At 55.2% G+C, this 23241-nt stretch overlaps 6 protein-coding genes across 6 annotated transcripts; 3 read left to right on the top strand and 3 right to left on the bottom strand.

Annotated features, from left to right (window-relative positions):
* Positions 1–2171: 2171 nt before the first annotated feature.
* Positions 2172–2630, top strand: M406DRAFT_354165 (uncharacterized protein; the record flags this gene model as incomplete). Its single annotated transcript, XM_040922844.1, has 2 exons — positions 2172–2481; positions 2511–2630. 2 exons carry the CDS (start codon positions 2172–2174, stop codon positions 2603–2605), a joined length of 405 nt encoding a protein of 134 aa, XP_040780848.1. The 3' UTR covers positions 2606–2630.
* Positions 2631–3504: 874 nt separating this feature from the next.
* On the top strand, positions 3505–4035 carry M406DRAFT_66349 (uncharacterized protein; the record flags this gene model as incomplete). Its single annotated transcript, XM_040924993.1, has 1 exon — positions 3505–4035. One exon carries the CDS (start codon positions 3505–3507, stop codon positions 4033–4035), a length of 531 nt encoding a protein of 176 aa, XP_040780847.1.
* A 704-nt stretch (positions 4036–4739) lies between these two features.
* Positions 4740–6784, bottom strand: M406DRAFT_227394 (MFS general substrate transporter; the record flags this gene model as incomplete). Its single annotated transcript, XM_040915768.1, has 2 exons — positions 4740–6187; positions 6271–6784. Coding segments are annotated over 2 exons (1962 nt in total), but the record flags the coding sequence as incomplete, so codon positions are not given.
* A 2243-nt stretch (positions 6785–9027) lies between these two features.
* On the top strand, positions 9028–11134 carry M406DRAFT_227332 (uncharacterized protein; the record flags this gene model as incomplete). The annotated part of the gene is made up of 3 exons (XM_040915767.1): positions 9028–9169; positions 9276–9935; positions 10017–11134. Coding segments are annotated over 3 exons (1920 nt in total), but the record flags the coding sequence as incomplete, so codon positions are not given.
* Positions 11135–11664: 530 nt separating this feature from the next.
* Positions 11665–13915, bottom strand: M406DRAFT_246900 (acetoacetate-CoA ligase; the record flags this gene model as incomplete). Its single annotated transcript, XM_040916431.1, has 2 exons — positions 11665–12178; positions 12291–13915. The coding sequence occupies 2 exons, from the start codon at positions 13913–13915 to the stop codon at positions 11665–11667; spliced, it is 2139 nt and encodes a 712-aa protein (XP_040780844.1).
* A 1311-nt stretch (positions 13916–15226) lies between these two features.
* On the bottom strand, positions 15227–18764 carry M406DRAFT_343898 (uncharacterized protein; the record flags this gene model as incomplete). Its single annotated transcript, XM_040921928.1, has 4 exons — positions 15227–15882; positions 16003–16660; positions 16768–18365; positions 18518–18764. 4 exons carry the CDS (start codon positions 18762–18764, stop codon positions 15806–15808), a joined length of 2580 nt encoding a protein of 859 aa, XP_040780843.1. The 3' UTR covers positions 15227–15805.
* Between the last annotated feature and the right edge of the window lie 4477 nt (positions 18765–23241).

Raw genomic sequence — 23241 nt, 5'->3', positions numbered from 1 at the left:
CAGTGGGGGCCTTTCAGAAGTGTGGGTGGGCGGGCGCGCTTTTGGCGCTGGCTGACGGGGGGTCCCAGTGCAGTGGTCCCGCTACAGTACTCTGCCGTGCCAATGGGGAGGCAGCCCGGCCAAGGTCTGATTGTTTTTGTTTATCTGCTCAGCCTCACTAAACTATCCGGGCTTACTCCTCTTAGGTGATCATGACGACAAAGTTCTGGAGTTGGAAGGAAGTGAGTAGACCAGGAAAAGAAAACAACGACAGCAACAACAACAACAACATATCGTGTGCGATAGGAAGAACAAGATTATGAATATAGTGATGAAGAAATATCTGTAACACAAGTCCTGAAAACGAGAAGTCAAAAGAAAGATGGTCGGCGTGCCTCGTAGCAAGGGATGCCACCTCTGCGTCAAAAGGAGGGTGAAATGCGATCAGGCCCGTCCCGGTACGTCCACACGCGCGGGAAGAAGGGGGAAAAAAACGAAAAACCTATCCCCCCTCCCCGACCTCCCCTGATATACACAGCACAGAACAGCACAGCGACTGACTAATGTATTCTTCCTCCGCCCTGTGTGTCATATAGCATGCGGAAACTGTGTCAAGTACCGCGTCGAGTGTCCAGGCTATGACAAGACTCACAAGTTCGTCGACGGTAAACATGCCGTCCGGACCAGGAGGGGTGCTCAGGACCGGGAGCTTCTGCCGCCCTTTGAGACCCGGAGGGACTTCTCTTCGTCCTCCGTGGTCCCTCCGGAAACGCCGGCAGGCCAGACTCTCTTGCTGTCCCAAGGAGACGAGGATGCCACTACTGCTGCTTCTGCTATGGTTGCTACTGCCGCCGCCGCCTCTGAACTTGGCAGCTATCCTCATCAAAGGGACCGAAGCGGGGGCCATGCGTGGCAGCCCACGCTTCCTGCTGCCCCACACGAAGATACTGTTCCGCTGGTGTACAGTCTGATGGGCCAACTGTTTACCTTGCAGGCCCGCGAGGAAGTCGGGTTCTGTAAGTTTGTTTTTTTTTCCTACTTTTTCTTCTTCTTCCCGGCTGGCACTCTCAGAGGCATCATCATCATCATCATCATCATCATAATCATCGCCGTCGTCGTTGGCTGCCCGTTGACACAGAACTTCTTGACAGCCGCACCATGGTTTACCTCTATTCTTGGCCACATTGGCAAGGTTCCCTTGCTGGACACGGCCATCATGGCCCTCGCCATGCAGCTGATGGGTAGGTCCAAGGGTGATGCTGTGGCTCTCTGCAGGAGCCGAGAGACGTATGGGCGGGCCCTGGCAATTCTACAGAAGACGCTGAATCACCCTGTTGCTTGGAGGAGTACGGAGACGCTGGCTGCTACTATTATATGTTGTATTTTTGAGGTAAGTTATCCCATCTTTGTCTCTTCCTGGGGCCATGTATGTTAGTTGTATGGAACCGAACTCATTGTTCACAATGCTAACTTTGTGGGTGGGGTTGGGGTTTGTTTCGAAAAGTTATTTGCTGGCACACAAGATCCCCTTACCTGGATGCTACATGCCGCAGGTGTTGGCAAATTGGTCCAGCAGCGTGGCCCCGCTTCCTTCTCTTCTTCCTCTTTTGATAGGGCCTTGCTGAGAAGTATTCGGCCTGTCTTGGTAAGTAGTATCTTGTGTCATATGTAACTGATCTTGGAAAGTTCACAAGTTTATCCCATGTATGATCTCTGTATTGACGCGTCTACCAAAAAAAAAATAGATTTCCAAATCCATCTTCGCCGGCGAGAATTGTTTCTTAGACCGCCCCAAATGGAGGAGACTCTCTAGCAGCCTAACAAAAGACTCTCAACACAACCAAGTCCAAGCCAGCCCCGGACCTCCAGGCATGTCCTCCTTCTTGTCGCATCCCTCAGCATTTGGCTCCATCGCCTACCACGACCCCTACTTCGTCCTCTCCGCCGAGATACCGGGCGTAGTGCGCGTAGGCTACAACGTCCGCCGCAGCAGAAAACGAGGCATCGAGCCGGACCAGGACCAGATCGACGAACTGCGGCCCAAGTGCCAGAGGTTGCGCGCCGACTTCCTGGCGTGGTTCGAGCAAACCCAGGCCATAGGTGCCCTGGCCGACCCCATCGATGTGCCCTCTGCCGACCCGGCCTCGCCATTTCATACAGTGCTCCGGTTTCGGAATCCTTGGGAGGGAGCTATGGTTTTGGCGTACTGGGCCAACCTTCTCATCTTGCAGGAGTGTCTGAACCAGTGCGAGGCTGGACCGGAGAGGCCGTTTGAGGCGAGCAATCGGAGGCTTGCGACGGATATCCTGCGCTGTACGGAACATGTTGGGCACGGTGTCATGGGGCCGTACAGGGTGGGATATGGGCTGCGGATCGCTTATGACTTTGTGGATCGGCCTACGCAGCTGTGGACACTGATGATGGTGGATAAGTATAACAAGCGATACGAGGCCTTGTCGAGGGATGTCTATCCAGAGAATCCCCTCATTCGAGACGAGGATGGTGGTGGTGATCCTCACCAACCCGATCAGGGAAATCTTTTGTCATGGGCATAGGACTTACATGGACAAGGTGGTTTGAGATGGAGAGAACGCGAGCCCTCGAGCATGACGAACATGATCACTAGAGCAGGTCTTCACATTTCAAGATCGTCGTCGTCGAGCAACACCCGGCTTGAAACATTGCGTAGCCTTTCACAAATGACTGCCCACCCCAGAGAAGACAGTGACAGGAACACCAGAAACGAAACGCGATGAAGGACGAGGGGGGTTGAGGGTGTACCAACGTGGTCCCGGCAGTGGAGATTTCCAAGGTTCTTTCAAGCAATGTGGTTGAGATCCATTTCCTTGTACATTCTTGGTGAAAAGGAATCTTGGTCTCAAGTCTGTTTCCTGTGTACCACGATCTTGTCGGCAGCAGGTGACCACCCGTTCCTTCCACTCATTATCTCACCTGTGTTCCCCTTTTCCTCGGAACAGATTCATCTTGATCTCGTGTTTCCCGCACAAGGAAAGCACGGATGACGGCATCGAGTCTTGCGGTATCAAACATACAGAATCCATGTCGAACTTCAGCCGCAGCTTCCTGGAAGGACAGCCACTTGAGTTATCAGGCAACTTTTCGGGCCTTCTCTGTGTGGAGCTACAATCATCATCGTCAGCGTTATTTGTGTTTGACGAGAAACTCAGTCTTACGGCACGGCAGGCGTGACAGTGACATCGTGGAAAGGAAGGACGGCAAAGATAAAGAAAGGGAAGGAAAGGGCTACTTACTACTGATGGCACTGCTGTTAACCTTGTCACTTGAATCAGTGCTGCCTCGTCCAACATAATCACAGCCTCTATCTTTCTCTTTCCTTCTTTAATTGTCGTCTGTCTTCTTCGCTTCCTCGTTCCTCTCCACAAGTTTTCTCACTCACCTTCTCACTCTGTAACAGATTGAGTCTCTGTCCCGAACAACGAGATTCTCTCATCCTTCACTACAAACACCTTCAAAGCTCATCTGATATCCACTCATTCATCCACGATGAAGCTCAAGCTCCTTCTCGCCCTCTGCTTCACCGCCACCAGCGTTGTGGCGGCTCCTCAGCTGCCTCTCTTGTCAAGAACTCCACTTCCTCCTCCTTCAGTTACCACAGCTGCCACAGACTGTGCCACATCCTCCACTCTCATCGCAGCACGCCACACCATCACGACTGACCCGACGACTAGCCGTGACGGTCCAAGGTCCTGGCACCCTTTCTCATGGCCCTCGGACTGGCCTTTTGTTCCTCATGACGACGACCAAGAGAGTGTGGATGCGGCCGCCCCAACATCGGTCACTTTGAACGAGCGCAGCGAAGTTGGTCCAGGCCAGGGGGTTCAAGCCGTCCGTGCCTCCCAGGAGAAGGAGGAGAAGGACGATGACGACGACGACCTCATCGTTGTAGGAAGTAGGATTTCCATCGTGTCGACCGCTAATCCTGGGCCTTGGCACCCGCTCTCTTGGATCCGGGGCTGGTCCATCGTTCCCAGTGGCGACGAGAAAGTCCTCTACAAAACGGCTCACGACGACTGAGGGCTCAGGCTCATAGGGTCATTCGAGCACCTCGGGTACAACACATGCTGCTTCTGCCCTGCAAACCGGCCCAGAAAGTTATACAATCTTGCCAAGCGTCTCTGCTACGGTCCCCTACGATCTTGATTCAGTCCGCGAGGACGGATGCGCGTGCTGATACCAATACCTTGCTCACTGGTCGTTAATGAGACCTTGCAACGATGAGAGACTTGTTCTCGAGGGCGTTCCAGCGACGGTCAAGTCTATAGATATGTACTGGCTGATGAGCACACAAGGCCCAGGTGGGCCTGTTTTGAGAGGGTATATACTTTCTCTTTTCTTAAAGATTGAAGGGGAGGTAGTTCTCACCAAAGGTATTGTTTGGGGGTGGTCCGCTACCTGCTCAGCTTTATGCAAGACATATGCAGGGTTGTCCATGATTCTGGTATCTTTTCTTTTCCTTATTTCTTTCCTTCATTTTCTTTTTCGTTTTCTCTCGGAAGACGGGGGAGGGAACCAATTCTTCAGATTTTGACCATTGATCCTTTGGGAGGCTGTTGTATTATTTTCTCCCGTAGGGGAATTTGAAGTATTCAGTCAATTCAGATCCGCATTCAAGCATATGCATATAGGACTGGTCTTGAAACCCTTTACTCTATAGACTAGTCTGCTAGTCGCCACGACCTTGCGTCTGCAATCCCGAGAATCCCCTTCCATCAGGCATAGTCTAGCCCACTCGAGCTCTTATTCCTCACCAGCGTTGCTCGGTCCAGGCTCCGCCGCGAGAAGCTCTTAGTTCCAGCAGATGCCGTCGTCGCCAGCCCCTCCATACTCTGCCGCAGGGTCGCGCCGGCCTGCTGCTGCTGCTCACCCTCGCCGGCCTCCATGGTGTCGACAGCAGAGTAGGAGGGCCCCTCCTCAGCCTCGTCGCGTATGAGGTGGATGAACCACGCAGAGGCACCGACGGTCACACCTCCTATGGCCATGACGATGGCGATGGAGTGGTCGCCGGGGGTGCCGCGGGGTTTCTGGAAGATCTTAAAGATGAGGCTGGAGCCGACGGTGGCGATGATCTGCGGGGCGGCGATGGCCATGTTGTGGATACCTAGGATGACGCCGGCCTGGTCGGTCTCGTGTTCGTCGTCGTCATCGTCAAGCTTGTGATCCTGATCGGAGGTGTAGCCGTCGAATCGGGATGGGCCGGCGGCCGAGGCAGGAATAGAAGAAGAAGAAGAAGGGCCGGCTGCAGGACCGGTGGTGGAGGAGGATGCTTGCTTCCTCTGGCGGGCAAGGGCGTCGCGGCGACTGATCTCTGCACTGATGATGGCGAAGGGAGCCCAGAGGGTTAGGGCCCAGGTGATGCCCACGAGGCCGACAAGAACGGTGGCGGCGGGGACTGTGCGGACGATGACGGTGCAGAGCATGCTAACCATGAATAGCAGCTGGGAGAACATCCAGGCGCGGCGGAGCGTCAGGCCCGGGATGATGAGACGGTCTGTCCAGGACTTGCTGTTGTTTTCACCACCGTACGTGTGAAGGGACGTGGAAGGGCCCTCGCCTGGCGCCTCGCCGACGGGTTGGCTGTCGTAGGTCGGCGCGATGAAGAAGGGCAGGAAGACGTTGGTGGTCAGGCTGGTGATGGCAAAGATGAGCAGAGCAAAAGTGCCCACCCTGGTTGCCTTCTCGTAGAGCTGGTCAACCTCCTCGGGGGTCATATGGGGGTTCTCCTCGAGATACGGCTGGACGTAGATCTCGCCAATGTAGGAAGACGTATAGAAGAGCATCGGGAAGAAGCCGATCCACGCGCAGAACTGCACGATGCACACCTTTTTAGTCTGCGGCGGGAGCCTCTTGATGGACGTGAAGAGCTTGATGAAGAAGGAGAAGACCCCCGGCTGCCGCGAGGCTTGCTTGGGCCCTTCGAGGCGCGGGTCTCTCTCCTTGATGACCATGCTCAGCAGCACGGTGCATCCCAGGGCCACGCTGGCAATCGCGCACAGGCACTTGAACTGGCTATCGCCGAGCCACCACATGATCTTGGGGAGGTCTAAGTAGCCGGCAATATAGCCAACAATGTTGCCGACGCCGGTAATCCTGCTGGCCATGGCGTTGGCCGCTTCTTGCTGGTGTGCTGGTGCGCAGTCGACGATGAAAGCGCGGATCGCAGCTTGGACTTGGTTTTGGGAGTTGAAGATTTAGCGAAATTTTGTACCTCGCAGTTGCAGCCAGAGAAAGAGAAAGAAAACGAAACCTTACCTGTGTTGATGGAGAAGTCGAGAATATAAACCCATAGTACCGCAAAGACAATAACGGTGACCTTGACGCCCTGCGAGGCCGGGTCTGCCCCGAAAAGACTTAGAAAGCCACCGACGATATCTTTGGACCAGGCGAGAATCATCAGGGAGGCCATGGTGGCTACAGCGCCCCCGAGCATGAAGGGCTTCCTCTTGCCCCAGGAGATCCTGCACCTGTCGCTCAGCATGCCGACGTAGGGCTGGACCAGCGTGCCCGTCAGCGGCCCAGCTATCCAGACCAGGGCCATCAGCGACTTGCTCAGGCCCAGCGAGAGCAAATACGGCGAGCCATTGGACATCTCTACCGACCAGGCGATCTGCAGGCCCCCGATGCTTATGGTTAGCAGGATGAGGTACCATATGCTCTTGGTCGACTGGAACTCGTCGCGGTCCGCAGCGCGAGGACGGCCTGGCGCCAGGAAGCCATGTTGCTCGTGAGAACTCGAGGCTGAGGAGAGCAAGGGCGATGCCTCGTCGACCTCGTCATCCTGTCTGGCGCCTGCAGCATGGGGGACTTCGACCGAGATGCTACTTCGCGTTGGCGTGGCCGGGTCTTGACTACTCGATGAAAGGGCCAGCGAATCGGGACCCTCGGAGGCTGCGGCCTCTGCTCGATCTGAAGAGTTGGCTTTTGACGAAGTCATGCGGAAAGTTGCCGAACAGCTGTATACGTGATTGTGTGTCGTACCAAGTCTCGAGCATCCAATCCTCGGAATGAAACCTCGATGATAATATCGTGCCTGGCCACCTTTTATAGCTGTCTCTCCCGAACAAGTCTCTGGACGGATCTCGGCTTTTTTGGCTGTGTAAGCCTCTTGAAGGGGGATGTCATATGGTACTCATGAATCCGAGTAGTCAGGGAAGAAAGAGGAGGGGGAAAGAGAAGGTGCCTGGGCGAGCAGTCTTCGCAGGAGTAAGAAAGGACAAAGGAGTGTTGTCGTGCTCCTTCCAGTCAAGAACACAGTTGGTGATGCAGACGGAAGATGGGAGAGTAGATACTTTAGGGCGAGAGGATGAGCTGAGGAGATATGTACGATTTCCCCCTTCTCTCCGAGGATGAATGTGTGCGTCTAAGAGGTCTAGGAAACTTGATAGTAAAAGAGGGAAGGGAGAGAGGACATAAGGTAATCCGTTTGAAAGACGTCCATACCGCGTGCTGCACGTTTGAAGAGCAGAGCGCTGAGCTGAGAGGGCTGTGCGCCAAGACTAGGCCTGAACTTGAGCCTGAAGTTCGATGTCACAGGGTGCTGAGGTCCCCTGTCCTCCACGCTGTTCCCATGCCCGAACAGCATGACAGGGGGGGGGGGGCGGAGAAGGGTCTTCTGGTGAACCGCCATTTCTCCAATTAAACCACTTTTTCCCCAGACATGTATTGTCGACTTTCCCACGTGTCTCGATGTGCTTGGGGTTCCATCAGCAGACATACAGACCGAACCTTGGTTTTGGTTTTTTTTTTCCTCCGGGTCCTCTGGCCAAGCATATCAATCACCATCATAAGCTTATTATTACGGGGATATAGTAGGTGTGGTGTGTAAATGCGATGGGGTGTCAGCAGACAAACAGGCTCACATGCACTTGGGATTGTTCAATGCAGTATCTATTAGGTACTATGGTAGGTCTCGTTCTGAAACGGGGACTAATCTGTACTGATACTGCAGTTCCACAGCCATGCTATTGTAGCACTATGTTGACTGGCTGGTCCCAGCAGCTTCTAGTGGCAGCGACACAGTATCTTGTATCGCTACAGTATTTTGTGATTGTGGGTCTGCACATGCAGGATCCATCATTACATTGGCAATTCCAGGGGCCAGAATGGACACACTATTAGCCTGAATATCTATAAATATGTGTGTATATATTGGATGTTTATATATCGTAACGTAGATTTACACATGATTACTGTACAAATAATGCTTCTTGGGGAGACAGAGAACGGACTCTTGGAACCCTAACCCTCGTCTCGTCTTCTGATCATATTAAAAGACACATGGGTGGATCTAGGGTGGGACCGAAAGTGGACAGGTTGACAAGGGCAGAATAGCGCTGAGGCCAAACGGCAGAAGTTCCCAGCCTGAGCTCTGTAGCCGATATTGGAATCGCGGATTGCGTCGTCATGCCTCTCACTCTCTCTTTTAATCATCATGTGCTGCTGTTGTCATTCATCCCCTCGTCCAACATCCTCGCTCCTTCATCAATACTACTCGCTCTTGACGAGTTCACTTTTTCTCTCACGCTCACATCTTTGAAGGCTGGTTGTTGTGTCGACAAGTATTCTTGACCTGCAAAGGCCCAGTTTAAATCCAAGTCCAAAGTCCAAAAGTCCAAAGTTCCCCCCGAGATCCCTATGTGTCGGCCACGTCCTTTACGAGGCCACCCATCGTGACGGTCCAACCCCGTCGCTGCCCATTCTTTGACGCCCAGACCCCTCTCTCCCCCCTACCATCGACTCATCCGAGCGACCCTCCTGAGTGTGGACCCCGACCATGCTCGACAACCTGTTCTCCAGTTGCGTCGACCTTTCCCGTATGCGCCACCCCCTCCCCCTCTTCTTCCTTCGTGACGTTTGCTCGACGGTGCTGACATTTACTTTTGATGATTGCAGGGCGGGCAGCTGAGGAGACTGACCCTGACGGTACGAGCCCTTGAACACCGATTTGCCCCGTCCATGCGACGCCGGCGCGACGAGAGAAGCTGACGAGATACATTACGAGCAGGAGAGGATGCCTCCGAGAAGGAGATCTACGCATCATGGGCTATCTTCATCCTCATCATGCTGATGATAGTGGCCCTCTTCACTAGCTACTTCCTACAGCAGAGGAAGGTCACGGCCATACACGAGACTGTCGCATCCATCTTTGCCGGTGCGCGCGCCCTCTGCCCACCCCTACTTCCCTCTACCCCTCTTCCAAGCTCGAGGAGGAGGACAAATAATGAGAGCCAGGACTGACTAAAACGTGATGCGCCTAGGCATGATCGTTGGACTGACGCTGCGAGTCGCCGGTGGTGAGACGCTCCAGAACCTCGTCAGCTTCGACTACCAGATCTTCTTCAACCTCCTCCTACCCCCGATCATCCTGTCCTCGGGCTACGAGCTGCACCAGAGCAACTTCTTTCGGAACATCGGCACGATCCTGACATTTGCCTTCGCCGGAACTTTCCTTTCCGCCGTTGTAATAGGCGTCATACTATGGGTGTACACGCGGATTCCCCTCGACGGCCTGGACATGGGCTGGGTGGACGCCATCTCGGTCGGTGCCACGCTGTCCGCCACTGACCCCGTCACCATCCTGGCCATCTTCAACTCGTACAAGGTCGACCCCAAACTCTACACCATCATCTTTGGCGAGTCCATCCTGAACGACGCCATCGCCATCGTCATCTTCGAGGCCGCGCAGAAGTCCAAGACCGGCGCCGCTCACATGTCTGGGATCGCGAGTCTTTTTTTCGGTATCGGGACCTTCTTGTTTGACTTCTTTGGCAGCTTGGCTATCGGCGTCGCTGTCGGCATCGCCGCTGCCCTCAGTCTGAAATACACATACGTGCGGAGGTACCCCAAGATCGAGAGCTGTCTGATCGTGTTGATTGCCTACTCTACATATTTCTTCTCTCAGGCCATCAAGATGTCAGGTACGTTTATCCTTATCTGCCTAAGCAATCTGACTTCTCTGGCCCAGAACCATAGACTAACAGACCTTGCCAAACAACTAGGTATCGTGTCTTTGCTCTTCTGCGGTATCACGCTCAAGCATTACGCCTACTTCAACATGTCCAGGAGGACCCAGCTCACAACCAAGTACATCTTCCAGGTCCTGGCCCAGCTCTCGGAGAATTTCATCTTCATCTACCTCGGACTGTCGCTGTTCACCGGGGACGGCCTCGAGTATAAGCCTCTCTTTACCATCGTCACCGTGTTGGCTGTCTGTGCGGCGAGATGGGTAGCCGTATTCCCGCTGTCGAGAGCGATCAACTGGTTTATTCGGTATCGAGCACGTCGCCGCGGGATCATGGACCAGCCGGACGAGCTACCTTACAACTACCAGGCGATGCTTTTCTGGGCCGGTCTTCGAGGTGCCGTGGGTGTGGCCCTCGCCGCGCTCATCACCGGGAACGACAGATTTGCGCTGAAGGCGACAGTGCTAGTGGTGGTGGTCCTGACCGTGATCATATTCGGCGGCACGACAGCGCGAATGTTGGAGATCCTCAACATCCGGACGGGCGTGACGGAGGAGCTCGAGTCGGATGACGAGTTCGATATCGAGGCCGTGCCGGGAGGCAGCTACTACAAGCGCGGCGGCTCAGGCATCGGCTTTGCCCCGCGACGGGCAGGCTCCAGTGTCCACCTCGACCCTGTCGATGGCGGCGCCAATGGGAAGCGCAAGGCCGACGACCCGGCCGGGTGGGCATCCGGGCACAGGAGCCCGCACGGGATGGGCCGGCCTGTGAGCATGAGCCGCAAAGGCTCGAGGAACGCGCTCGATCCGGAACAGGCGGACCTGCTCGGCAGCACTTCGAACAGCGTGACCGAGTCGGAGCTCGACAGCGACGTGGACATCTCGGACCTGCCGCCCGCTGCACCAAAGCGCAGAGCGAGCCCCGCCCCCGCGGCCAACAACGGGGAAAGCTCGTCCACATCCGCAGGAGCAGCAGCAATGGGAGGATCCCGCGAGAGGTCTGTCACGTTGTCGGAGGGCGCCAAGTCAGCCGCGGGGGCGCTCAAGCAGCTGCTCACGGCCGAGGACCCATCGGCCCTGTTCAAGCAGCTGGACGACGACTTTATCAAGCCGCATCTACTACTAGACGATGGCCGGGGCAGAGGAGGAAATGGACACGGGAGCCCCGGAGGAGCCAATGTATAGTAGACAAATGAGAACAAAGAAGAAGAAGACGAAGAAGAGAAAGCGGGAAAGTACAGACAAAACTCTGACGTGCATTTCGAGGGCGTTCTGGGGTGTGGGGGGGTTTGTTCACATATTTATGATGAATCTGATCTCGGAAAAGGGGGTCGAGGTGAACCTTGTTGCTGCTGTTGTAAATCACACGATCCGAGGCGTTAGGTTTGTGGCATATTGGATCGATCGCACTCTAGACGGCGGTGGAATGAATAGCTTGAAACATCCATTTTGACCTTACCAATTGCTGAATTTTCTTCTCTTCTTGTTTTCCCTAGTCTATTCTTCGTTCTTTTTTTTTTTTTTTTTTGTCTACCAAACAACTTTTCTCCCCTCCCCCCCCCCCCTTTCTTTCTCTCTCTCTCTCTCTCTCTCTCTCTCTCTCTCTCTCTCTGTCAGTCTCCAAAAGAAGTCTATTCAAGAAGAAAGAGAAGTCTATCTCCCATATTTGGCTTGGCCTTGTCTGGTCAAGGATGCTCAGCAGCCCAGGTCCGGAACCACTCCAGCGCCTCCGGATTCGCCACCGAGGCATTCGTCCGCACCGGCAGGCCACTCAAGATCTGCTTCACGGCCACCTCGATCTTCTTACCGTTGCCCGTCCTCGGAACCCCGTCCGGCCCACACTCGGCCACCACGGCAGGGACATGCCGCGGACTCAGCCGGTCCCGGATCACCCGCTTCACCTCCACGTCCGTCTCACCCTGCACAAAACGGTGGCCCTCGCGCATGACGAGGAAGAGGCAGACGGACTCGTCTGCGTCGAGTGCGGGACGGCGGCGGCCGATGCAGACGGCGTCGGCGATGGTGGGGGCAAAGTAGCGAGTGAGGATGTTGTAGATCTCGGCGGAACCGAAGCGCACGCCGGCAGGCTTGAGGACGCCGTCGGACCGGCCGAGCATGACAAGGCCGCGGGTGGGGGTGAGGGAGACGAAGTCGCCATGCGCCCAGATGGGACCTTTGGGGGTTGTGAAGCGTTCGAAGCTGAGTGACGGTTGGGTTGGTTAGTTGTTGTGGTCATTTAGGTGATCGTGGAGTTGAATGGATGGATGGAAAGTAAGGAAAGAGAAGAGAAAGAGAAAGAGAGAGGACGTACTAGGCAGCTCGGTACTTGTCATCACCGCCCTTGCCAAAAAAGGTCAGCGGTTGACAAGGGAACGGCTTTACACAGACCAGATCCCCAGGGCTCCCAGACGGCTCGACAGGTCGTGGGTCATCCTCAGGAGAAGCGCTATCAACCACCTCTACAGCCATACCCAGGCCTGCGCACTGGATCTCCCCAGCACGCACAGGCAGGAACGGACAGGGCGCGCCAAATAGTGAGATGATGTCGGTGCCACCCGTGATACTCCCCAGGTTGATCGTCCTGGGAAACGCCTCGTAGACGAAGGCAAAAGTGGAAGGCGGGAGGGGGCTAGCAGTGGAGTAGATGGCCTCGAGGGCGGAGAGGTCGAGGGTGGGGTCTTCGACGGGCCGCACACCGTTGGCCTCGAGGGCGACGAGATAGGCGGCGCTGGTGCCAAAGTGGGTGACGCGGAACTTGGAGAGAAGGCGAGGGAGGGAGAGGTGGGAGTGGGGGCGAAAAGGGGAGCCGGTGTAGAGGACCAAGGAGGCGCCGACGGCGAGAGCGGAGATGCTCCAGTGCCACATCATCCAGGAGGTGGTCGTATAGTAGAGCATGCGGCTGGCGGCGGTGAGAGAGCAGTGCAAGAAATGCTCCTTCTTGTGCTGGAGGAGCGTACCCGCCGCCGTGTGGATGATGGCCTTGGGGAGGCCCGTGGTGCCGCTGCTGTAGAGGATGTAGAGCGGGTGTGACGGCGGCAGCTGTTCGAAGCGCAGCGGCTCGTCTGGTGAGGAGGCTGTCAGGAAGTCATCCCAGGTCTCGACCCGCCCCGTCTTTTGTCCTCCTCTCTTCAGCTCCGCGAGGCCCATCTCGGCGCCGCGCAGCGTCTCGATCACGACCACCAGCTCCAACCCACCCGCCGCCCTCAGCTCGGCCACGATCTCGGCCGTCTTCTCCGTGCTCGACCACTCCTTGCCGTTATACACCATCGCATTGTCGGCAAACAGCACCTTGGGCCCGATCTGGGCCAGACGATCCAGCACGGCAGAGACTCCCGTATCAGGGCTGATACCCGTCCACACCGCACCGATGGAGGCGGCAGCCAGCATGGCCACCAGCGCCTCGACATGGTTCGATACGAAACCCGCGACGATCTCGCCCTGCTGCAGACCCGACGCCCGCAGCGCGCCTGCACATTGCCTCACGGCCTCGCGCAACTGGGCCCAGCTCGTCTCGCGCACGCCGCCCTCTTCGTCCTCCCACCGCTCCGTTACTGTGATGACGGCCGTGCTGTTCTTGTCGACCCACTCGCCGGCTGGGAACAAGAGGTTCTCTGCAAAGTTCAGCCTGGCGCCGGCAAAGAAGTCTGGCCTGGGAAACATGGGCGGGGACGAGGACGACAGGACGTGCTCGTAGGGCTTCGAGGCCTTGACCCCGCAAAACTCCCACACGGCACCCCAGAACCCGGCAATGTCGTCTATAGACCACTGATAGAGCGCCTCGTATGAGTCCAGGGTGAGATCGGGCCGTGTCTTCTGGCCTACATGGCGCATGAAGCGGGCGAGGTTGGTGCTGGACGGGTTTGGGTGTTGCCAGAGGATGGGCGCCTCCCCGCCATTGGACCCGTTGACGGGTTTCAGGGTGTCTTGAATGGACATTTCTATGGTGGTGAAGGAGCGGTTTCTTTTCTTTTTTCTTAATGAGAGCAGCCAGCAATCAAGGCATGGTCGTGGATGGAAGAAAATGGGACAAGATGGTGGTGATGAGGAGAAGGTAGATTGAGAAAGCCACCACAAGTATAGCAAGCACTACCGAGGGTGAGATTCAAAAGACTTGCCGAGGATACCCGCCTCCTTTCCTTCTTTCCCGGCAAGGAAGGGGCACTGGGTTTCCAACTGCTCGTAACACATTTTGGGTTTTGGGGGTTTTTAGGTGAAGATCAAGAAGAAGACTCCAGCTTTACAATTTTTCTTTTGTAAGGGACATATTGGGAAGGTAGAAAAAAGAGACAGCTACGATATTGGTTCGCGGGCTCCGGCGGACGGTGTGGGTGACATCGAGGCTAGCTAGGCCTACGTGTGTTAGTGAACGGTACGTACCAATCAACCATTGAGAGGGTGCGTAGGTCCTTGCTTGATAATCGACCTGGTGAATCTTCTCACTACTGATACGGTCGGACCGAGGATATAATTCATAAATCCTTCCAGCCTATTCACGGGCCGTGATTTCTCTTTAAGTTTTTCCTGACTGAAATCTTGTGAATGCTCCTGTTGTCTGTGTATGGGTGCAGCCCTGGGGGGGCTGAAAAAAAAAACAACTCCAGGCGGTGGGGGGGGGGCAGGGGGCAGGAAGGGGGCTGTAGCCAGAGACTTCTACCACCACCCACTACTCCCTAAATCAGTCGCCCGTTCATGGCCCAACACTATATTTATCCTATCCCAAGGCTCTCAACCAGTCTGTCTATGTCCAACTCGTTCAGATGTCTGTAACATTGAAGACGAGGTTTTAATTTGGTATCTTTTAAGCTCTCTTTCCTTTCCTCTTCCTCTTCTTCTCTTCACTTTCTCCTCCCCCCCGCTAGAAGAACTCCGGCTCTCTATGTCGTTGCCTCCTCGCGTTCTTCCGCCCACAGAATAAGATCATTATGTTGTTTAGTGTGAATAAATATTTCTCTTTGCCCCAGAGCCAGCCTCCGCCCCTTTTCCCCTCTCCCAATGCCCGGCAGGATGAAATGCAATATATGATATGCGTGATCAAGCCCCTCCCCCCCCCCCTCTGCCTTTAGGAAAAGAAGAAAAAAGGGAGAAAAAAGGTACATACAATGCCGCCCTGTCTTGCCCCCAGAAAAATACCTGCTGGTTGGTTGATCCATGTTCCGACCCCATTCACGCCGCCTCCCCCGACCCCCATTTTTTTCAACCCGCAAAAAGGAATATGATCACAATCCCCCCCCCCCCAACCCATGAAATGTATGTGTGGATGTATGTACCGTCAATGTGCGTTTATGTAATGCATCAATCATCCTACCCACCCTCTCTTCCTTTTTCTTTTCTCTTTTTGTTTTGCCTGCGCTGCAAACAGAGACAAAACACGTCGAGGCCATAAAAGACACGGCACCGCATATATACAAAGACAATTAGTCCCCACGTCCTCTGGTCTTCCCCAAGCGAGGTGCCAAGCGTGATGCAAAGAATCTCTCATATTGCAATAAGACAATCCCCCAACCCAACCAAGCAAATGCTCTGTCCCTGTCCATCCGTTGGTCTGTCCCCCAGGAAAGAGAAGGTCCAATTCCTCTCCTCTTTTCTCTGCGCCTGAGAGCGGGTCGGGAGGAAGCAGGCGGTCACCTCGCCGACCGGTTTGGGGGAGACAAGAGACCCCAGTGTAAAACCTCCCTCAATCGACTGTCTCGTGTATTCCTGCGTATGTGTATACGTGCCGTTGTCACCTGTAGGGATCCGTCGCCGCCAGGCTTCCCGCTCCCATCCCATTGATCCATTCATCATCGCCTCCTCAAACCACACCCAAAGGCATCACACCACCTCCCATTACTGCCCTATGATCATATGCTTGGCACGGCCACCCCCATTATCAATGTTTCTATCCAGATCACCCCCAGCAGGACCTGGAGACATGTCACTCATGCGTCCGTTGACGATCGCTGCCGCTTGATGGTGGCTCTGTTGCTCCATCTCGAAATCCCTCATCGCCTCCTCGTTCTCGCGCTGCAGATCCTGTTCCTGACGGAATCTATCCTGCTCAGCTTCGTCTGCGAGGCGTTCTGCCTCCTCCTGCTCGCGCGAGAAGTCCTCTTCTGCCTGGGGTGGCGTCATGTTCAGATCGCCCGCCATGGCCACATCTGGAGGCGGCGGCGGCGGTGGAGGAGGGGTGGACTCCTCAGTCAACTCCTCGTCCTTGACACGCTTCGCCGACGGTGGGTCCTCGGGCGTCAGGCTCAATTCCATGGGGTCAGCCTCCTCCTCTCGCTTTCTCTTGTTCGCCGGCGAGCTGGCCGGGACGTCCTCTGCATCGCTCATAGTGACATCGTCGTCCCCAGCAACGTCGCCCGGTGTCTCTACGGACGCAACGGTGGCCTCCTCTGCTGTACCCAGGCCCACGCCCGCCTTCTCCGCCCCGGCCCTGCTGCCATGTGGCACTGCCCGCTCCGTCTTGCGCTTCTCGTGCTCGTTGTGCTTGGAGACGGCTTTATCTAAAAAGTCCTTGACGTATTTCTTGACCTTCTTCTCTTGCTTCTCCGAGATGAGAGTCGGGTCGTCGACTCGCTTGTGCTTGTAGTCCGACGAGACAAGGGTCTTACTCACGTCCTTGGCATGCCGCTTCAATACTTCCTTGGGTAGCTTGTGACGAAACTTGTCCACGACGTACTTGACGTGCGGGAAAAGCTGCAAAGGTGACCAGTCAGTCAGCTGATGTGATCTTTTGAGAGAAAAAAAAAAAAAAAAGTCCGCCTATTGACCGGGGGGGGGGGGGCCAGGCGTCCGACACTTACCGTGTTCTCATAAATCTTCATCTGTTTTTCAACCGGTAGAGAACGCCACTTTTCCTTTTTGGTCTCCTGGACAGGTGTCGGCTGCCGCTGCGGGGTCAGCGATGCAGAGGGCTTTGGGGTAGGCTCCTTGGTCAGGCTGTCAATAATATCCTGAAGTGCCTTCTGGTCCTGCTCCTTCTTCGACGGGACCTTGGCAGTGTCTGCAGGGGCCGTCGGCCGCTGCCAAGTGGTCGTGCCTGCATTATTGTAGTAGTACACATTGCCGCGGGGGTCCTTGGCCATGTGCCAGCCAGTGGGCAAGGCATGGCTGTTGGGCGTAAAAACCCGTCGCCTCTGCTGATGTGCGAAAAAGGAGGCATTTCGCTGCGGAATCTTGCTCTTGGGGCCCTTGGGGATGACGGCACCAGGGAGGAAACCAGGCGTCGATTGTGTAGAAGAGGCCTCGCGGTCCAGGTTCCGACGCTCCTCGAACGAGTTGGCAGGCTGGGCGGTGGGGTCAAATTTCCGCCGAGGGATGCGGTAAGCAGTCTCCAATTTGCTCCACTCCTCCAGCAGGCGCCTGGATTCCGCCGCCACGTCCTCGTGGTCTGCCGAGGTGAGACCCTCGATGACAGTCTCGATCTTGGAATCCGAGATCTTGTTCTTGGTCAGTCGTGGGAACCTGTAGAGGATGTCGAGGACCTGCAGGATGATGTTATCGTCGTCCTGGAAGGTGGTGAGGATGGTCTTGAGGATCTGGTAGCCGTGCATCTGTACGACTCGGTTTCGCACCCGGTCGTCGTCTGCCCTCTGAATGCGCTGCAGCAGCTTGACTGCGATCCACTTCTCCTTGCACTGCATGAGGGCGGCCATGACCTTGGTGACGCCATGCTCGTCAAGGCTCGGGAGCTGCACGCTGTTGACATACTCCTCGTCGTCCTCGGTGGCCTTCTTCTTGCGGGGTTTCTTTGCCACCATGGTGTCCCAGCCGTCGCCGTCGTCGATACCGAGCGCCTCAATGGTCGCCAGGGGCAGTTTGGTGGCACGCTCTGTCTGGGTCTTGCCGCCAATGAAGCCGGTGCAGTTCAGCTCGCCGCAGTAGCAGGGCTGTGGTTCCGCACCGTAGCGATCCACGTTGTAATTGAAAACAAGCTCCTCTCCGGCCCTGATGGCCCGGCTGGTGAAAATGCCCATGCGCAGCTTGTCGCCCACCACCCACTTATCCACATAGCAGTTCGGGCTGCACGAGTGGTTGCAGAACCGGCCCAGGTTGCCTTTTTTGGTCGCATCCACGAACTCGGTCCTCGTCAACGACATAAAATAGAAGTGCTTGATGCCCTCCTGGTCGTACTGCATCATTCGGCGCCGGAACGTGGGCTCATTGATGACCTCGCCAATGTACTCGAATACAAAATCATTAGTTTGTAAATCGGTGTTGGCCCGTAGACCGTAGCCCTTCTTCTCCGTCTTGATGACGGACACGTCAGCATACTGCTTGCGCTGGAAGCGCTGGTTCTCGCAGCTGACGCCGCAGTTGCATTCGCTGTCGACGCATTCCATCTTGGTCGCCCGATTGATGCAGTCAGAGTCTTCACCGCACGCGTAGTTCTGTCCATCGCCTGTGCACACACACAAACACACACACTAAAGTTAGGGCTGGGGAGACCATCCAAAATGGAAAGAGGTTGGAGGAGGAAGAAGAAGGAGGGGTGAAGAAGGCCCGGTTTGGGGGGGGGGGGGGGTGAAGCAGCTAGATGCACACACGACTTACGCCATTCTGCCGAGCAGTCGCAGTCCAACGCATCGTGCTGCGAGGCGCCCATGTTCTTGGATCCATAGAGACAGTCGTATATAACCTGAAAGGCCTTGGTAGACTCTTCTGTTGCGTCGGGCAGGTGATCGAAGAGGGGCGGTGTCCGAGACCGCACCTTGTTCGACGACGACTTCTTGGACTTGGGCGCGGGCTCGGTATCTGGGGTCGAAGTGCTCTCGTTCTCGGCCTTGACTCCTGGCGACATGCTCGAAGATCGTGAGGGCGGCTTGGATCCGTTGGGCGATGTGGAGGCACTCCGCCTCTCTTTCTTCAAAAGCGATCCATCTTGTAGAAAAGGAGCAGCCTCAACCTTGACAGCTGCGGGCGCCTCGGCAGCGCGATCCTCCTCCTCCATCATCCAGACAGGCAACGACTTGCTTTCCACGCCAAAATATGGAAGCCAGAGAGGAAGACAACACGGGGAGCGAGCGTTTTCGAGGTAGGATGCGGTGGGAGGACAGGTGAGAGAGAGGAAGAGAGGGGAGGGAGGGAGGGAGGCGGTTATGAGAAAGTCGGAGCGTTTCTTGCGGGATTTGCGCGGGCCATAGACTTGCTCGTGTGGATCGAAGGGTAGCGCAGCAGTGGAAGCCAGTGGAATCGCTGGTCGAGGAGGGAGGTGGGAGATGGTGATGGGGTCAACAGGCTCAGCTAGAAGCATCAACGGATCGCTATCGCACTTCCTCACCCAGCAGCACCTGCGACATGGCAGCAGCGCCAACTCCTCCTTGAAGATGGTAGGCTGTTCCTCCGGTTGATCTTCTTCTTGTCAGTCTCGAGACTCCTAGACGGTGTTTGGTTCAGCGGCTGATTCACTTTCCAGTCCAGTCGCTCGGCGGTCGCTCGGAGGACTTGTTGCGCAGATTGCAGGTGGCCAAGGGAAGAAAAGTCTTGGTGTGTGTTTGCGACGGGTGCGGAAGTCGACCAAGTGCATACCCGGCGGACGCAAGTGCCATCAGCCACTGCCCTCTCACTGGCTTTCCCATGTGGGTCTGGCCAGGTGCAAAAGTCCAGGTGGGGCTAGGCCATATCTAGTGGAGGGGTGGTGGGTTTGGGGCAGACCTTGGGCCCCCAGGGGGCTGCTGCAAGTCCATCTACAGCACTGTGGTACTCGGTGGTTAGGTGGTCTGAATTGAAATGACACAGTCAGTGATCTATTGAAATTCTCAGAGGTTCCCCCCCCCCCAAAAAAACCCCCCATTTCTCCATGGAAGTGACCAGTCATCATCCTCATGATTTTTTCAAAGGGAAACAATCCACCGAATCATGCTTGTTGTCCCTGATGAATGTATCTTGAGAGAATACACCCAGACAGGAGATATGGGTTCAGTTAGACCTGCTTTGGAAATGAGGTGAGGATCCAGGCGTGAGCTAGGAGGACGCTTGCCAGGTGTTCGCCTTCTGATGGTCAATCTACTTCCGCCGTGCCATGCCCTGCCGTGCCGTGCCCTGCCCTGCTGGAAAGGCTTTCCAAACAGTGCACACAGGACATTCAAAGCCCTTTCGTGATGATCTTTTGCATGACAATCAAATGAACTTCTTCTGGAAAGCTCAGGGTTTCGGGAGGAAAAAGATAAGACACAAGGGCAGGTCATGGTTTGCAGATTGCCCCGCCACCATCTGCTGCCAGAAATACCCACCTGAACCAAAACATTCATAGTCCAGATGTGTGAAAGGTTGAATTATGCCATGTGACAATGCTGCGAATTATCAAAGTAAGGTAAGCCCTTAGGTAACTGATGAGAGGAGAGGAGAGGGAGAGGGTACTTATACATTCTCAAAGCTGGCCCGGGGGTTAAGGACCTAGAAATGAACATGACAAAACATCAAATGCAATGTTATGTACCTCAGCCTCGCCTTTGATCACTGGAGTGATGCTTTTGATTCTTGAAAATAGGTACCGTCACCTAGGATCCCACACGCATGGTCAACCAGACCACACTGCAGGTGCTGAGTGTCACAATGTGTGTTGTACAGCACCATGTACACTGCCAATGCACTACTGGACTTCAAGATCACAAGAGATTGTGCCCTTGACTAGCAGCACAGCATAGGATACGGGAAGCCAGCCTGGTCTGATATCTCCTGTGGAGATGGCATCTCTAACCACGAGAACAAGAAACAAGAACACCAACCCCCTCCCCCCCAAATTCTTAATTTTTTTTCCTTTTCCTTCCCCTCTTTGGATGCTATCAAATCCTATGCCTATGCCTGATATGGCGAGTTGCTGTAAGAATATCACCTCATGACCTGCAGTGGTAACAAGGAGTGTCTCTTAAGAGGCAGATCGCCGAGGGTTCTACAAGCCCCCCCGGCCCGCAGAGAAGAAGCAAGTTCGTCCGTCCCCTCTGGCGTGACACCCACACAAGTACCAGGCGGTCAATCGGAACCAAGGAAAACCACTGCGGGTGCTAAATTGCTGGCCCATCCCTGATGTTGGGCTGGGTTGGGTTGGGCAGGGCAGATAAACCTGGGTTGGATGGTCACGAAGATTTTCTGTGTGTCGTGGCTACGGTGCCAACGCATTTCTGCAGGGCCGGTGTGTGTGTAGTAGTAGTGGACCCTGGGCTAAAGAGGTTTCGAGAACGGAGCGGTGAGGAAGTACAAACAAGGTTGGAAAAGAAGGAAAGAAGGAGGAAAAAAGGAATTCATATTGACCCGGCGGTGCCCACTTCTCAATGCGAAAGAGAGAGGGAAAGAGAGAAAGAGAAAAGGACGCTTGGTGCTTGCTTCCTTTTCTTTGAGAACTCATCCATCCTTCCTTCCCCAGACAAGAACTCCCACACCCACACGCGCGCGCACCCACAAAAGACACACACACCTACCTTTGCAGACCACAATCGAGACCACTGCACAAGCAAGGCCCGATCAGCATGCGGCTCCATCAATCCTCAGAGAACTGCTGGCTCGTGCCCCAGGATGGCTCGTCGCTCACCCACCGGTCACTCTGCTGATGGGCCCTTCTCATTGGTGAGACGGCGCAGGCGCTGCCAACCACTCAGAACGTCAAGATGCGACCGTCAGAAAAGGCTCTTGTCCCACCCTCGACGGGGTGCCCCCTGGGCGATTGAAAGAGAGTAAGAGAGGGCCCCCAATTGAAACATCTCATTGGGCTGAGCACTGGCCAGAGGTGATCTATGATTTGATAGCCTTGCAGCAAGTTGTAAGTCAAAATTGAACCCTGGTCGCCGTATTCTCTTATAATGGGTCAACTACGGTAAAGAAAAGTCACGATTTTCTCCATTTGATTTGGGACAGGATTCAGTCTGCAACGAGCGACGGGCGACTGAGCTCGTAATCGCTGACAAGAGCTAGCAGCAGCAGCACCCAGAAAATCCAAAAGAAGAAAAAGAGAACAATCATCGCCGCGGTCCCGTGGCATCCAAGTGGCCCAAAAAGGGGGTGTCATGTGCACCAGTCGGGATGCACCCCATTGGCCTAAACGAGGCAGTCGGTGTCATGTTCGCGATGCTGGCGGTGGTGGCGCGCCTTCGATTAGAAAGGGGGGGGGGGGCATGTGCATGCACACAAAGCATGACGACAGGCCGGCCGCGCGACGAGAGAGAAAGGGGAGTGAGCGCGAGCGAGTGAGCCTTGGGAAGCTCTGCCGCATTGGTGCTGCATTAGACCAGACCCGCTCCAGTCAACCCATGCCATCCGCGCTGGCGCTGGCACACTGCCGCTGCTTGCGACAAAATGCGACAGATCGATTCGGATGCGAGTTCACGATGGATGAGTGGCATGACAGCCCCAGCCCCAGCCCTGCGCTCACTACCGCCCGCCCGGTCTTTGGTCTTTTCTTTCCCCCTTCCATGGGCGGTAGAGGGAAGGGAGATGGGCGGAAAGCCAAGTTTCAGCCCTGCATGCTTCTTCTTGATGGCAGTGCAAGACCATCACCCTGAAATTGGTTGGGCTAGACTGAGATCCTGTGTTTCATTTTGTTCCTGCCTTTCGACTTGCTCCTACCGCGCCTCTGCATAGAGGCAGGGGGAAACAAAGGCAAAAAGAAAACAAGAAAAACAAGGGACGCACACGAGTTTCTTAAAACCCTCTGGCTTGGATCTGGAACCAGGACCAGGACCTAGAACCGGCACCCAAGACCCAAGGACCAGGTTACGCTGGCTGGCTGGTTCATCTGACTGGTGTTTTCCCCGTCTTCATCTCATCATCTATCGAAAAGCCAAGGAATGGCGGGAGAGAGATATATATATATCTCCCTCGGAATACACGAGAGACATTTGAGAACGCCTCTCTGAGATCTCAAATATCAAATTCTGGGATTTTTTTGAGAAAAGATTTGAGTTCTTTTCTTTCTCCCTCTGCCAATCTCCGGGGACCACCAGCACGTGGGAGAAACATTTTAACCTTCTTGATCCTGGCTGCCAATCTCATCTCGGGCCCCAGCCAAGATTTACCAGACTGCCTCACCTAGTGGGCCAGTCATTGTGACCTACAGCCGGGAGGGAGCTGGGACGAACTTGCGACTTGGGAACCGAACGCCACACCTTAAGAGACAACAAGTCAGTCAGCTATCTGGACGAGAAGAGAATCTTACACCATCGTCGTCATCATCAGCATCATCATAGCAGCGGGAGACGACAGGCGACCTCTCGATCGGCCTGGGGCGTGCTGCGTCAAGACTCTCTGGTCGTTGTCCCATTATCTCATGTCTTGGTTCCAACAAC

This window comes from Cryphonectria parasitica (genome assembly GCF_011745365.1).
Source record: "Cryphonectria parasitica EP155 unplaced genomic scaffold M406scaffold_1, whole genome shotgun sequence".
Classification (NCBI taxonomy): Eukaryota; Fungi; Ascomycota; class Sordariomycetes; order Diaporthales; family Cryphonectriaceae; genus Cryphonectria; species Cryphonectria parasitica.
Note: the sequence above shows the minus strand (reverse complement) of the source record. Positions and strands in the feature narration are given on the sequence as shown.